The sequence below is a fragment of the Heptranchias perlo genome, chromosome 24, assembly GCF_035084215.1.
Source record: "Heptranchias perlo isolate sHepPer1 chromosome 24, sHepPer1.hap1, whole genome shotgun sequence".
Lineage (NCBI taxonomy): Eukaryota > Metazoa > Chordata > Chondrichthyes > Hexanchiformes > Hexanchidae > Heptranchias > Heptranchias perlo.
This window is the reverse complement of record NC_090348.1, coordinates 44,545,909-44,559,006: the sequence shown is the minus strand read 5'-3', so window position 1 is coordinate 44,559,006 and position 13,098 is coordinate 44,545,909. Positions and strand designations below refer to the sequence as shown.

Here is a 13,098-nt window from a genome sequence, read left to right as displayed (position 1 = left end):
ATAGTAATGGGATACGTCTGCCTGTCCTAATCCGGGCACGGTGATGGGATACGTCGACCTGTCCTAAACCGGGCACGGTAATGGGATACGTCTACCTGTCCTAATCCGGGCACGGTAATGGGATACGTCGACCTGTCCTAATCCGGGCACGGTAATGGGATACGTCGACCTGTCCTAAACCGGGCACGGTAATGGGATACGTCTACCTGTCCTAAACCGGGCACGGTAATGGGATACGTCTACCTGTCCTAAACCGGGCACGGTAATGGGATACGTCTACCTGTCCTAAACCGGGCACACCAAAAGGATGCGTCTTCATCCAGCAGAGGACAGTGCCAGATGGAAATGTGAACAGAGGGGAGAACAGCACCGGCTCACACTACTCTCCAGCAATCACTGCTGCAACGTTAAGCCAGCGTGGGAGAGACCAGTAGAGGGCTGGGGGGAGAATGGAACTGGCCAGCCTGGTACAGTAGGGGTTGCTGGATCTGGGACGTCAGCGTTCTGGAAGGAAAAAGCTCATTGAATGAGACTGCCCAAAGATTCTGGCCAATTATTCACAAATGCCAGTGTGGGAAGTTCAGCTCTGGTACTTAAAATGTAATAAACGTTTCAATAAACAAAGCACAGACACTGCAGAAAATAGAGCTTGGAACAATTCCTCTCATTGCAGTTTCATGTCGGGCTCGCTCCCAAACACTGCATTCCAATCTCACTCGTTAGCTATATTTGATACAAGAGAAAGGTCCTATTAACTGGACACGAAAGCACAGCTTCTTCATATTTCAGAGCAATGTAGGCTCCATTCTATACTGTTTAGCCTTTAATAGGTCCAGTATTTAACCGGGAGAAACATTCATGTTTCTAACCCACTGAAAGCAATTCTACAGCAGCGTAAAAAAAGTCACTACTTGAATCATTGCCTCAGATGCAGTTGTAAACAATTTTACAACACCAAGTTATAGTCCAGCAATTTTATTTGAAATTCACAAGCTTTCGGAGGCTTCCTCCTTCCTCAGGTGAATGCTGTGGAAATGAAATCCTCGAACCTCTCGCATTTATAAATCACAGAACAATACCTGGTGATTACAGACATTCTTTCCAACTGCCCGTTGCCAAGGCAATCAGTGTGCAGACAGACAGGTGTTACCTACAAGGTCTCCGAATATACAAACCACCAAAAAAAACAGATAGAGAGGCAGAAACATGGAAAAAACAGCAAATGACCCGTTATATTAAAGACAGATAACATTTGTTCGCTGGTGGGGTTACGTGTAGCATGACATGAACCCAAGATCCCGGTTGAGGCCGTCCTCATGGGTGCGGAACTTGGCTATCAATTTCTGCTCGACGATTTTGCGTTGTCGTGTGTCTCGAAGGCCACCTTGGAGTACGCTTACCCGAAGGTCGGTCGCTGAATGTCCTTGACTGCTGAAGTGTTCCCCGACTGGGAGGGAACCCTCCTGTCTGGCGATTGTTGCACGGTGTCTGTTCATCCGTTGTCGCAGCGTCTGCATGGTCTCGCCAATGTACCATGCTCTGGGGCATCCTTTCCTGCAACGTATGAGGTAGACAACGTTGGCCGAGTCACAGGAGTATGAACCATGCACCTGGTGGGTGGTGTCCTCTCGTGTGATGGTGGTATCTGTGTCGATGATCTGGCATGTCTTGCAGAGGTTACCGTGGCAGGGTTGTGTGGTGTCGTGGACGCTGTTCTCCTGAAAGCTGGGTAATTTGCTGCGAACGATGGTCTGTTTGAGGTTGGGTGGCTGTTTAAAGGCGAGTAGTGGAGGTGTGGGGATGGCCATAGCGAGGTGTTCGTCGTCATTGATGACATGTTGAAGGCTGCGGAGAACATGGCGTAGTTTCTCCGCTCCGGGGAAGTACTGGATGATGAAGGGTACTCTGTTGGTTGCGTCCTGTGTTAGTCTCTTGAGGAGGTCTATGCGATTTTTCGCTGTGGCCCGTCGGAACTGTCGATCGATGAGTCGAGCAGCAAATTACCCAGCTTTCAGGAGAACAGCGTCCACGACACCACACAACCCTGCCACGGTAACCTCTGCAAGACATGCCAGATCATCGACACAGATACCACCATCACACGAGAGGACACCACCCACCAGGTGCATGGTTCATACTCCTGTGACTCGGCCAACGTTGTCTACCTCATACGTTGCAGGAAAGGATGCCCCAGAGCATGGTACATTGGCGAGACCATGCAGACGCTGCGACAACGGATGAACAGACACCGTGCAACAATCGCCAGACAGGAGGGTTCCCTCCCAGTCGGGGAACACTTCAGCAGTCAAGGACATTCAGCGACCGACCTTCGGGTAAGCATACTCCAAGGCGGCCTTCGAGACACACGACAACGCAAAATCGTCGAGCAGAAATTGATAGCCAAGTTCCGCACCCATGAGGACGGCCTCAACCGGGATCTTGGGTTCATGTCACGCTACACGTTACCCCACCAGCGAACAAATGTTATCTGTCTTTAATATAACGGGTCATTTGCTGTCTTTTCCATGTTTCTGCCTCTCTATCTCTGGTTTTTTTTGGTGGTTTGTATATTCGGAGACCTTGTAGGTAACACCTGTCTGTCTGCACACTGATTGCCTTGGCAACGGGCAGTTGGAAAGAATGTCTGTAATCACCAGGTATTGTTCTGTGATTTATAAATGCGAGAGGTTCGAGGATTTCATTTCCACAGCATTCACCTGAGGAAGGAGGAAGCCTCCGAAAGCTTGTGAATTTCAAATAAAATTGCTGGACTATAACTTGGTGTTGTAAAATTGTTTACAATTGTCAACCCCAGTCCATCACCGGCATCTCCACATCAGATGCAGTTGGGGATAGCCATAGACTGCGACTGATCAAATATTCCCCATGGGGATGGGGAGTTGTAGACAGCAGCAGCGTAGAGGCTTTTTTTTTTCTCTTGTTATTTTCCGCTCCTGTCTGGAAGGTGTTGACTCCGTGCTGAAGTAGAGTTCTGTGGGAGCTAGGCGCCCTGCTGTACCTCGTCCAGGAGGCCGCTATGCATGAGCGGTGGGGGAAGTGCTGAGGTTCCTCCATCTGGAAGGCCTGGTAAAACTTACAACGTACCACGAGGGACAAGAACCACAGGACATGGATCCACAGCACAAAAACTGCCCCGATACAGGATTTAAATTGCCAATCTTGCCCTGACACCCTACACACCAGCCTTGTAACCTATCAGCCCATCCTCTTTTGAACCGGACAGTCTGTGCTGGCAGCTTGGCAATCAATATGTTTCAAAAAGGAGGCGGGGAGGTGCAGTCAGTTCGATTGTTTTACATGTGCGACCCATCCTGTTTCTTGCACGTACGATTGGACCGTTTCATGCATACACACTGGCTTTTTATAAAATGTCCAGCCTGGATTTGGTGAGGCCATGGAGGAATGTGAAAATGAGGACAAGAACCTTAAAATCAATATTCTGAGGGGGGTTTTTTGGTGATCTAACTGTGGTTTTCTAAATGATAAAAGGATTCGATAGATACAAAGGAGATATTTCCACTGGTGGGGGAATCCAGATCAAGGACGCACTGTCTAGTCAATCTCCTGTAGCATTGCACATAGGGAATCAAGACCAAGTTCAGTTTTCGTTTGAAGTGGGGTTAGAGGGCAGGGGATAATTGAACCAGGGTGTGGAGGAATATATCGGTGCCCATTTTAAAGTCATATGCTCATTTTTGTATTCCTGTTATAAATTCCTATGTTCCCCACTTAATGGAACTATGTAAACGTGTCACTCTACAGCGCCACCACGGGCAGAACTGTGTAATTACTGCACAAGTTCCTATTTTCAATTGAACCATAGGGACGGTATTCGGAGGGGCCCTCCCTGGCAATCTTACGCATCATAGCGTGACAAGGCATTGGAGAGGGTGCAGAGGAGATTTACTAGAATGGTGCCAGGGATGAGGAACTTCAGTTATGTGGCATTAGGCATGAGGTGAAAGCCACCAAACAAGAGGAGGGCACTAAGATGTAACAAACGGCCCACTCAAACTATTGGTGCATGAGTGAAGAGAGTTTAAATAATAATTCTATTCTCATCATCATGAGGCAAGACCACATTCTGCAGTGCCCACTGGTCATGGAAAATTTTGAGTGAACTGGTGAACCAAGGTCACATGGGTGCGCAGTAGGCCTTGGGACAGTATTCGGAGGGACCCTCCCTGGCAATCTTACGCATCATGGCGGGACAAAGGAATTGGAGAGGGTGCAGAGGAGATTTACTAGAATGGTGCCAGGGATGAGGGACTTCAGTTATGTGGGGAGACTGGAGAAGCTGGGTTGTTTTTAAAGGGAAGGTTAAGGGGAGATTTAATAGAGGTGTTCAAAATGATAAGAGGTTTTGATAAAGTAAATAGGGAGAAACTGTTTCCACTGGCAGGAAGGTTGGTAACCAGATGACACAGATTTAAGATAATTGGCAACAGAACCAGGGGGGAGATGAGGATTTTTTTTTAGGCAGCAAGTGTTATGATCTGGAATGCACTGCCTGAAAGGGTGATGGAAGCAGATTCAATAGTAACTTTCAAACGAGAATTGGATAAATATTTGAAAAGGAAACACTTGCAGGGCTATGGGAAAAGAACAAGTGAGTAGGTTTAATTGGATAGCTCTTGAAAAGAGCGGGCACAAGCACAATGGGCTGAATGGCTTCCTCTGCACTCTATGATTCTATGAAGTTTACATAGGCAGTTCCATTATAAATATGGCCATAGGAATTTATAATGAAAAAGTTTGACAGGAAGTGTGCGGAGATCTAAGATTTTTAACAAATTACGTGTGAATGTAATTTTTTTTCCGGCTTGCATGCAATAAAACAAAACATGCTTATTAGCCTCATCTCCTTCCCCCAACAGAAAGAAAACCCTTATCCTTCTCAGTCACTCCCCCAAAAAGCTGTTGAGGGTGCGGGTCAATTGGCAATTTCAAAACTGAGATTGATGGATTTTTGTTAGGCAAGGGTATTAATCAGTATGGAACCAAGGCACCTAAATAAGAACATAAGAACATAAGAAATAGGAGCAGGAGTAGGCCAATCGGCCCCTCGAGCCTGCTCCACCATTCAATAAGATCATGGCTGATCTGATCCTAACCTCAAATCTAAATTCATGTCCAATTTCCTGCCCGCTCCCCGTAACCCCTAATTCCCTTTACTTCTAGGAAACTGTCTATTTCTGTTTTAAATTTATTTAATGATGTAGCTTCCACAGCAGCAAATTCCACAGACCTACTACCCTCTGAGTGAAGAAGTTTCTCCTCATCTCAGTTTTGAAAGAGCAGCCCCTTATTCTAAGATTATGCCCCCTAGTTCTAGTTTCACCCATCCTTGGGAACATCCTTACCACATCCACCCGATCAAGCCCCTTCACAATCTTATATGTTTCAATAAATGTAAGGAATCTTACAACACCAGGTTATAGTCCAACTGTTTTATTTGAAAATCACAAGCTTTCGGAGGCTTTCTCCTTCGTCAGGTGAGGGTGACGCTCACCTGGCGAAGGAGAAAGCCTCCAAAAGCTTGTGATTTTCAAATAAAACAGTTGGACCACAACCTGGTGTTGTAAGATTCCTTACATTTGTCAACCCCAGTCCATCATCTCCACATCATGTTTCAATAAGATCGCCTCTCATTCTTCTGAACTCCAATGAGTAGAGTCCCAATCTACTCAACCTCTCCTCATATGTCCGCTCCCTCATCCCCGGGATTAACTGAGAGCAAGTATGTCTTTTCTTAAGATACAGATCAGCCATGATCTAAATGAATGGAGGAACAGAATCGAGGGCCTGAATGGCTGCCTCTTGTTCCAGTCTGACGCTGATGCACCTGTCGTGCCTTTGCAGCACTTTCAGGTTTTATTTCAGATTTCCAGCGTTCCCAATTTTATTTCAACAAATACATTTTGTTTTCAGGGAGTTGCTGGGGGGGGGTGGGTGGTGTGGGGTGTTGAGGTGATGTTTGAACAACTTTAACACAAGTTCGAGGTACAAAAAACTCCCTCCCACAACTATAATCAAAGCAACTCACGGAAGCAGCTGGCTGGGAGTTGTAGTCTTTTGGTCCCCTTCTTAAACAAGGGTGGAACGTGTGTGTGTGTGTGTGTGTGGGGGGGGGGGGGACTACAACTCCCAGAATGCACCGCGATGGGGGGAGGGCAGCAGACTACAACTCCCAGGAGGCTTTGCCGGGGAGAGAAAGGGGGGGGGGGGAAGCGCCTGCGCAGTTGTTATAAAAGGGGAAGCGGTGCGGGGTTTAATGAGCCGCTGGAAACCGGGCGGGTTAATCAGCAGCAGGTGGTGGTGCGGGGAGGAGAGGGGGACAGGGTTCGGAGAGCAGCAAGTCATGGAGATCGAGCCGGAGCCCGAGATGGAGGTGCGGAGACGGAGCACCCAGGACGCGCTGTGTAAGGAGCCTGTGCAACATTGTAATCCCGGCTTTAACTCGCTACAGTTCGCCCGGCGCTTCCCACGGCCTCAGGGTCGCCTCCTACCCCCCCCCCCCCCCCCCATTCCCTGCTTTACCTGTTGGGCTTCAGGTCGCTGTGAGAATTAGAACAATTTTTGGGTTTTTTTTGCGAAAATTTTTCTTATTATTTTTTTTCCCCCCCCTTTTTTTTAAATTTTTTTTTTTGTTAATTTGTAATTAATAAAATTCTCAATTTTAATACCAAGAGTCCAGAACCAGGGAGGATTATAGGCGATAAAGAGGAACTGTTTTCGCTCGCACCAGGCTCGGTCGCCAGAGGACACCGATTTTAAGATAATTGGTATAACAACCAGAGGGGAGATAAGGAGAATTTTTTTTTTTACCCACACACCGTGAGTTGTAAAGATCTGGAATGCACTGCCTGACAAGGTGGTGGATGCAGATTCAATAATCCCTTTTTCAAAAGGGAAATGGATAAATACTAGAAGGTGAAGAGATTGCAGGGTTATGGGGAAAGAGCCAGCACAGGCATGATGGGCTGAATGGCCTCCTTCTGTGCTGTATGATTCTATAATATCCTCTTCAATGTAATTGTGTTTACTGCTAATCTCCATCCTTTCATTTGTTTGTCCTTGACACATATCACCATATAGCTTCTCTAAAATAAAACTTAACATTTTGTTTAAGTTGCTGTATTTAGCTGGCTTGGATTTGCTGTGTTATACTAAGATGCTAGTGAAACCTGGGCATATTGAGTAATACTGGTCTGGTTCAGTCTGGTATTTTTAATGTGTTTGGAAACAAAACATGGATTTTTTTTTTTTTGAAATGGTGGGTGGTTTATGTTCAGTCATCTTCTCAAGCTGGTTTTTCTATTGGATTGTTGCTGCTGCTCTGTATCCAATGCTGTTTGAGTCATGTGCAAAATACACGTGTAAATATACTGCTTGGTTTTTGGCTGATTCTCATTGCTCCCACCACCAGCATTTCACCCTGTGTTGTGTAACTCAAATGCTTTCTTCTGCCATACTGGAAGGACTGCACATATAAATGAGTTTCTCCTCCCCTTGCTACCGGTGGATGTACAGCAAGCACTTTGCTGTTGGGCTTCACTGAAACCTTGGTTACATCACTGCATTCTTATCTGTTGCACTCTCATCCTTCCTTCTCTCCACATTAGCTGTGGTGTCACTGCATGCTGGTTCAGAGATAGTGTTTTGGGGGTAAAGTGGGGTAGGGGAGAAGTCACCCTGGCGCTCGCTGACCTGAAGAGAATTTTTTTTTTATGCAGTGAGTTATGATCTGGAATGCACTGCCTGAAAGGGTGGTGGAAGCAGATTCAATAATCCCTTTCAAAAGGGAATTAAATACTTGAAGGGGGGGGTGGAATTTGCAGGGCTATGGGAAAAGAGCAGGGGGAGTGGGACTAATTGGATGGTGTTCAAAGAGCTGGCTCAGGCCCGATGGGCTGAATGGCCACCTCCTTTGATGTATCATTCTAGGATTCTATGTTTGTTCTCGGTCCACCAATGCCTCAAATTTAAAATTCTCAGTGTCTTCAAATCCCTCTATGGCCTTTCCCTGTCTCTGTCACCGCCTATAACCCTCCGAGAACTCTGTTCGTCCTATGCATCCCAGACTTCCTTTTGCTGCACCATTTGTGGCTGTGTCTTCAACTGTCTAGACCCTAAGCTCTGGAATTCTTTTTTAAGATGCTCCTTAAAACCGACCTCTTTGTGCAAGCTTTTGGTCACCTGTCACTGTGTGGCTCATTGTCAAATATTGTTCCTGTGAAGCGCATAGGGGTGTTTTATTACACTAAAGGCGCTATATAGATGCAGCTTGTTGATGTATTTAGTGCTTAGACGTGAGATGATTTGTTTTCTGGAGAACAGACGATTCTATTGACCGATTGGCGATGTTTTCTTCTGTCTTGTCCGGGTGTGCACGTGGTGTAGAAAATGCCAGAATGTTTTAACTTGTGAACAGCTTTGAGTAACTTTGCCCCCAATGAGTCAGATGGAGCTGGTGACATGTTTGCATAACTCATTGGAGGGGGAGTGTAAGTCTAAAGGTCAACTTCGGTACCCTGATCTTTGGTAGCACAATGGCTAAATGTTTTTTGTTTTTAAATGGAACAGCTCTTCCATTTAGAAGAAAGGATCCATCTATATGGTGCTCAAATTAGCTTGTCTTGATGCAACTTACAATCCACCAAAATAGTCTACTTGTTGTTCAGTCATTTATTTCAAATTATCTCATCCAATATTTTTTAGCACTAAATTTCCAGTTTGCTGCTCATATTCCAGGTAGCAATTTTTGGATAATTCAAATTTTTGTGCAAAAATGATTTTGAATTGACAAGAGCAGACTGTGTATTTCTCAGCCGCTTCACTGTAAAACAGTGCTTTTTCAAACTTGTGTAAGGGACATCTTCCAAATATTGCTTCTCTGCTGGGAACTTGCTCGTCCTACTTTCCAAAAGTCTGCCAGCTACCCAAAGGGAAAGAGTGATTGTGAAATGTTGACTGGATACAGAAATAGCAATAATGTGTTCACTCGTCACCAGCTAATAAAAGTGTGCACTGCAAAAATAGAATGGGCGGGTACACATTCAAAATGGCACAATTTGGGACCACTGCCAAGAATTTTTTTTTGCTGTAATGCTCAACACTTGGGATGGGCTTCCAGGTAGAAGTAGTGGAAGCAAAAGCTTTGGGAGTTAACAGTTGGATAATTGGAAGATTTTTCGATTGAATGAACTAACATTGGCCAAGTAATCAAACTTGTCTGTTTCTTAATCTTGTGATTTTGGTCTTTAACAGAGGGCTGATTTTTCTTGTTTTGAGGGTCCAGTTTTAGCATTCTATTTGTCTACCCTTTGACATGATTAAATCCAACTGAAATCATAGGATGTAAGAATAACTAGAGCACTGAGCTTGTCACATGCATTGGGCAAGAATCCATCTGTTGCTGTTACCATTGGGAGTAAGTAGCAATTAAAGGAATAAAATGGGGTTCCAAGGATTCCAGCAGCAGGCACATTATCCGAGGATAGAGGTCAGTACTGCAACCTCTACAAATGTGGAACGGTCTCTCTTGTATTTAGTTTTGTGCTTTGGACATAATGTCTGGAAGAGAGTCAAAGTGTCACTAGGTAAACGTTTTATGGACTGAGTTGATCAACTTCCAGATCATTAGTTTTTAAAAAAAAAACACACAGGCTGTTGAAGCAGCAACACTTTATATGAGAAATGTGCCTTCCTATAGAGTGGATATTGGACCCTCTGACCCAATCAGCCATGGAAGTTCCTTCTGTTCTTCCTAACCATATTAATGACCTTGTGGCTCCCTCGTTGGCTCATCTGGTTGAGGCAGTGACTAGTGAGCCAAACAGACTCTGAAGAGCCCAGATTTGTTTCCTCAGCTGTGGAATTAGCTGGTGTAAGGGTCTCCGTGCCACTTGGGTTAGTGAAAGCAGGTAAGTAAACCAGGACCCTATTCCTGATCACTTTCCAGCAATCTGTGTATGGATGTCAGGTGACTGGGCTTGGTTGTGATGATTCCACCCACTTCTTGACTTTTTTGCCCCCCTACACTGTCTGTGGTCAAATGATCTGCTGGTATTCACCCAAGATGAGCATGTGACAAATGGCCCCGTGAGTGAACGTAAGAAATAGGTGTAGGAGTAGGCCATATGACCCCTTGAGCCTGCTCCGCCATTCAATAAGATCCTGGTTGATCTTTGACCTCCTCCACTCCAGTTTCCTGCCCGATTCCCCCATATCCCTCTATTTCCCCTAGAGTCCAAAAATCTATTGATCTCAGTCTTGAATATACTCAACGACTCAGTATCCACAGCCCTCTGGGGTAGAGAATTCCAAATTCTTCCTCATCTCAGTCCTAAATTGCCCACCCCTTATCCTGAGACTATGCCCCCTAGTTCTAGACACTCCAGCCAGGGGAAACAGCCTCTCCACATCTACCCTGTCAAGCCCGCTAAGAATTTTATGTTTCAATGAAATCACTTCTCATTCATCTAAATTCCAGTGAGGTATCAGGGCACCTGGTACCCAGAAGGCAATGCCCCAGTAAGGAGTCAGTACAATGCAGATTAGTGGTAAGCGTCTTAAATTATGAAAGGATGGGTCAGGGTAGATGAAAGCAGACTGTTTTCCTGAGGATGAAGGGTCTAGAATTAGGGGTTTTAGATATGCAGGGCAGAAGAAACTTTACATAGAGTTGTGAGGCAGTGGAATTCCAGGGTTAGTGGTTGTGACAGAATCTGTCAATATTCAAGATTTCGTTTGAATAGGTGGGTGAAGGAAATGGGGTTGAAAGGTATAGTATTAGTAAAAGTGACCATGAAGCTGTCTTATTGTAAACATCCAACTGGTTCACCAATGTCCTTTTTTTAAGGGAAGAAAACTTGCTGTCCTTGCCTGGTCCTGTCTGTGACTGCAGTCCCACACCAATGTAGTCAACTCTTAACTTCCCCCCTGAAGTGGCCCAGCAAGCCAGTTGTATCAAAACCACTACAAAGAATAATGATACATTATGGGAGACCTTCACCACATGTCTGAAAAGGCCTGCCACCACCTTCTCCAGGTCTCCACAATTGCATAAAATGTACAGCACAGAAACTGGCTATTTGGCTTAACTGGTCCATGTTGGTGTTTATGCTCCACACGTGCCTCCTCCCACCCTTGTTCAGAATGACCTTTCTCCCTCGTGTTTATCTAGCTTCCCCTTAATGCATGTATGCTATTCGCTTCAACTACTCCTTGTGGTAGCAAGTTCTTCATTCTAACCACTCTCTCTGGGTAAAGAAATGTCTGTGGAATTCCCTATTGGTGACTATCTTATTTATGGCCCCTAGTTTTTTTTTTTGCCCCCCCCCCCCCCCCAAACCAAATGTGGAAACAACTTCTCTACGTCTACCTTATCAAACCCCTTTATAATTTTTAAAGACCTCTCGGGTCACCCCTCAGCCTTCTCCTTTTCTAGAGAAAAGAGCCCCAGCCTGTTCAGTTTACTAATAGGTATAACCCCTGTTCTGGTATTATCCTTGTAAATCTGTTTTGCACCATCTCCAGTGCCTCTATATCCTTTCCATAAAATGGAGACCAGAACTGTGCACAGTACTCCAGTGTGAGTAAGAAAACTTGAAGGATTTTTTAAAACTAATTAATTGGAGACTGGTGACTCTCGCCAGTTTTCATTTGCCAACAATCTCTGCCAATCTGCAGTTTTGTCAAAGTTTTTATTGGCTGCTGGTATCAATTGGGAAGGTTACTTGCAAAGAGAAATGACATTTTGGTATTTTCAGTGGAGCAACAGACACCAAGTTGGAAGAGACTAAGACAGTTTAGTGAGTTAGCAAGAAAAAGACAAGCTTATCACATGTCATTGCAACTGTTTTGAAATATTAAGTGTCAGCATTTGAAAAGAGAAGGTGGGCCAACATTTTGGGTGTTGACCCTTCACCTGAATGTGTTTTAAATACCAGTTTGTGTGAAAGAACTGATTTCTTTTTTGTGGTTTTCTTTAAGAGAAAATAATGCAGCCTTTTTAAAACTGCTTGGTTCCAATAACCAGGGCAATGAATAAATTTAAATTCAAACTTGATTGTAAGTTTTCCTCCTTTCCACTCCCAATTGCATAACTCCAATGGAGTAATGGAAGCAAGGACTGGACTGTGTCCAGCTATGGAAGTGGCACACAGTTGGCTGTGAATGGGGAGTAAGAATTGCAGGATAAGTATTTTAAACTCTGCTTAAGTGGGCAAGTGCAGTGAAACCTCCCAAAATGGACACTCATTGACTGTCTCAAATTTACTGTACATACAATGACCATTTTGAAAATAGGGACACCTGATGCAAGTCCCTTAGTGAAAGGTGACCCTAATTCACAGATATCAAACTCCTAGGTGAAGATGATGCTATTGATGGATTTGTGTATCTTTCCTCTGCAGGTCCTTCTAGTGCTGGTCAGACATACTTCATACACTCTTGAAGCTGTGCAATCTTGTGTATAAATCACAGTTCCCTTCTAATTAAGGAAATAGTAACAGGGCACTTGGAAAATCCATGGTACGATTAAGCAGAATCAACATGGTTTTATGAAAGGGAAATTGTGCTAACAAATTTATTAGCATTCTTTTGAGGATGTAACTAGCAGGGTAGATAAAGGGGAACCAGTGGATTTGGATTTCTGAAAGGCATTCAATAAGCAGCCACATAAAAGGTTGCGATGCAAGATAAGGGCTTATGGGATTGGGGGGGTAATATATTAGCATGGATAGAGGATTGGTTAATGGACAGAAAACAGTAGGATAAACAGTCAATTTCAAGTTGGCAGGCTGTAACTAGTGGGGTGCTGCAAGGATCAGTGCTGGGGTCTCAACTATTTACAATTTATATTAATGACTTGGATGAAGGGACTGAGTGTAATGTATCCAAGTTTGCTGATACAAAAGTAGGTGGGAAAGTAAGTTGTGAGGGGGATATAGACAGATTAAGTGAGTGGGCAAGAAGGTGGCAGATGGAGTATAATTTGGGGAAATGAAGTTATTCACTTTGGTAGGAAGAATAGAAAAATATTTTTTTAAATGGTGAGAAACTAGTAAATGT

The 13,098-nt window shown here is 44.6% G+C and overlaps 1 protein-coding gene across 1 annotated transcript in view; it reads left to right on the top strand.

Annotated features, from left to right (window-relative positions):
• Nucleotides 1-6,308: 6,308 nt before the first annotated feature.
• The window catches only part of cax1 (cation/H+ exchanger protein 1), a 44,010-nt gene continuing 37,220 nt past the window's right edge, over nucleotides 6,309-13,098 (top strand). The window contains exon 1 of the mRNA XM_068005198.1: nucleotides 6,309-6,443. Within this exon, the coding sequence (XP_067861299.1) occupies nucleotides 6,383-6,443 (61 nt within the window). The 5' untranslated portion in view covers nucleotides 6,309-6,382. The remainder of the gene's footprint in view (nucleotides 6,444-13,098) is intronic.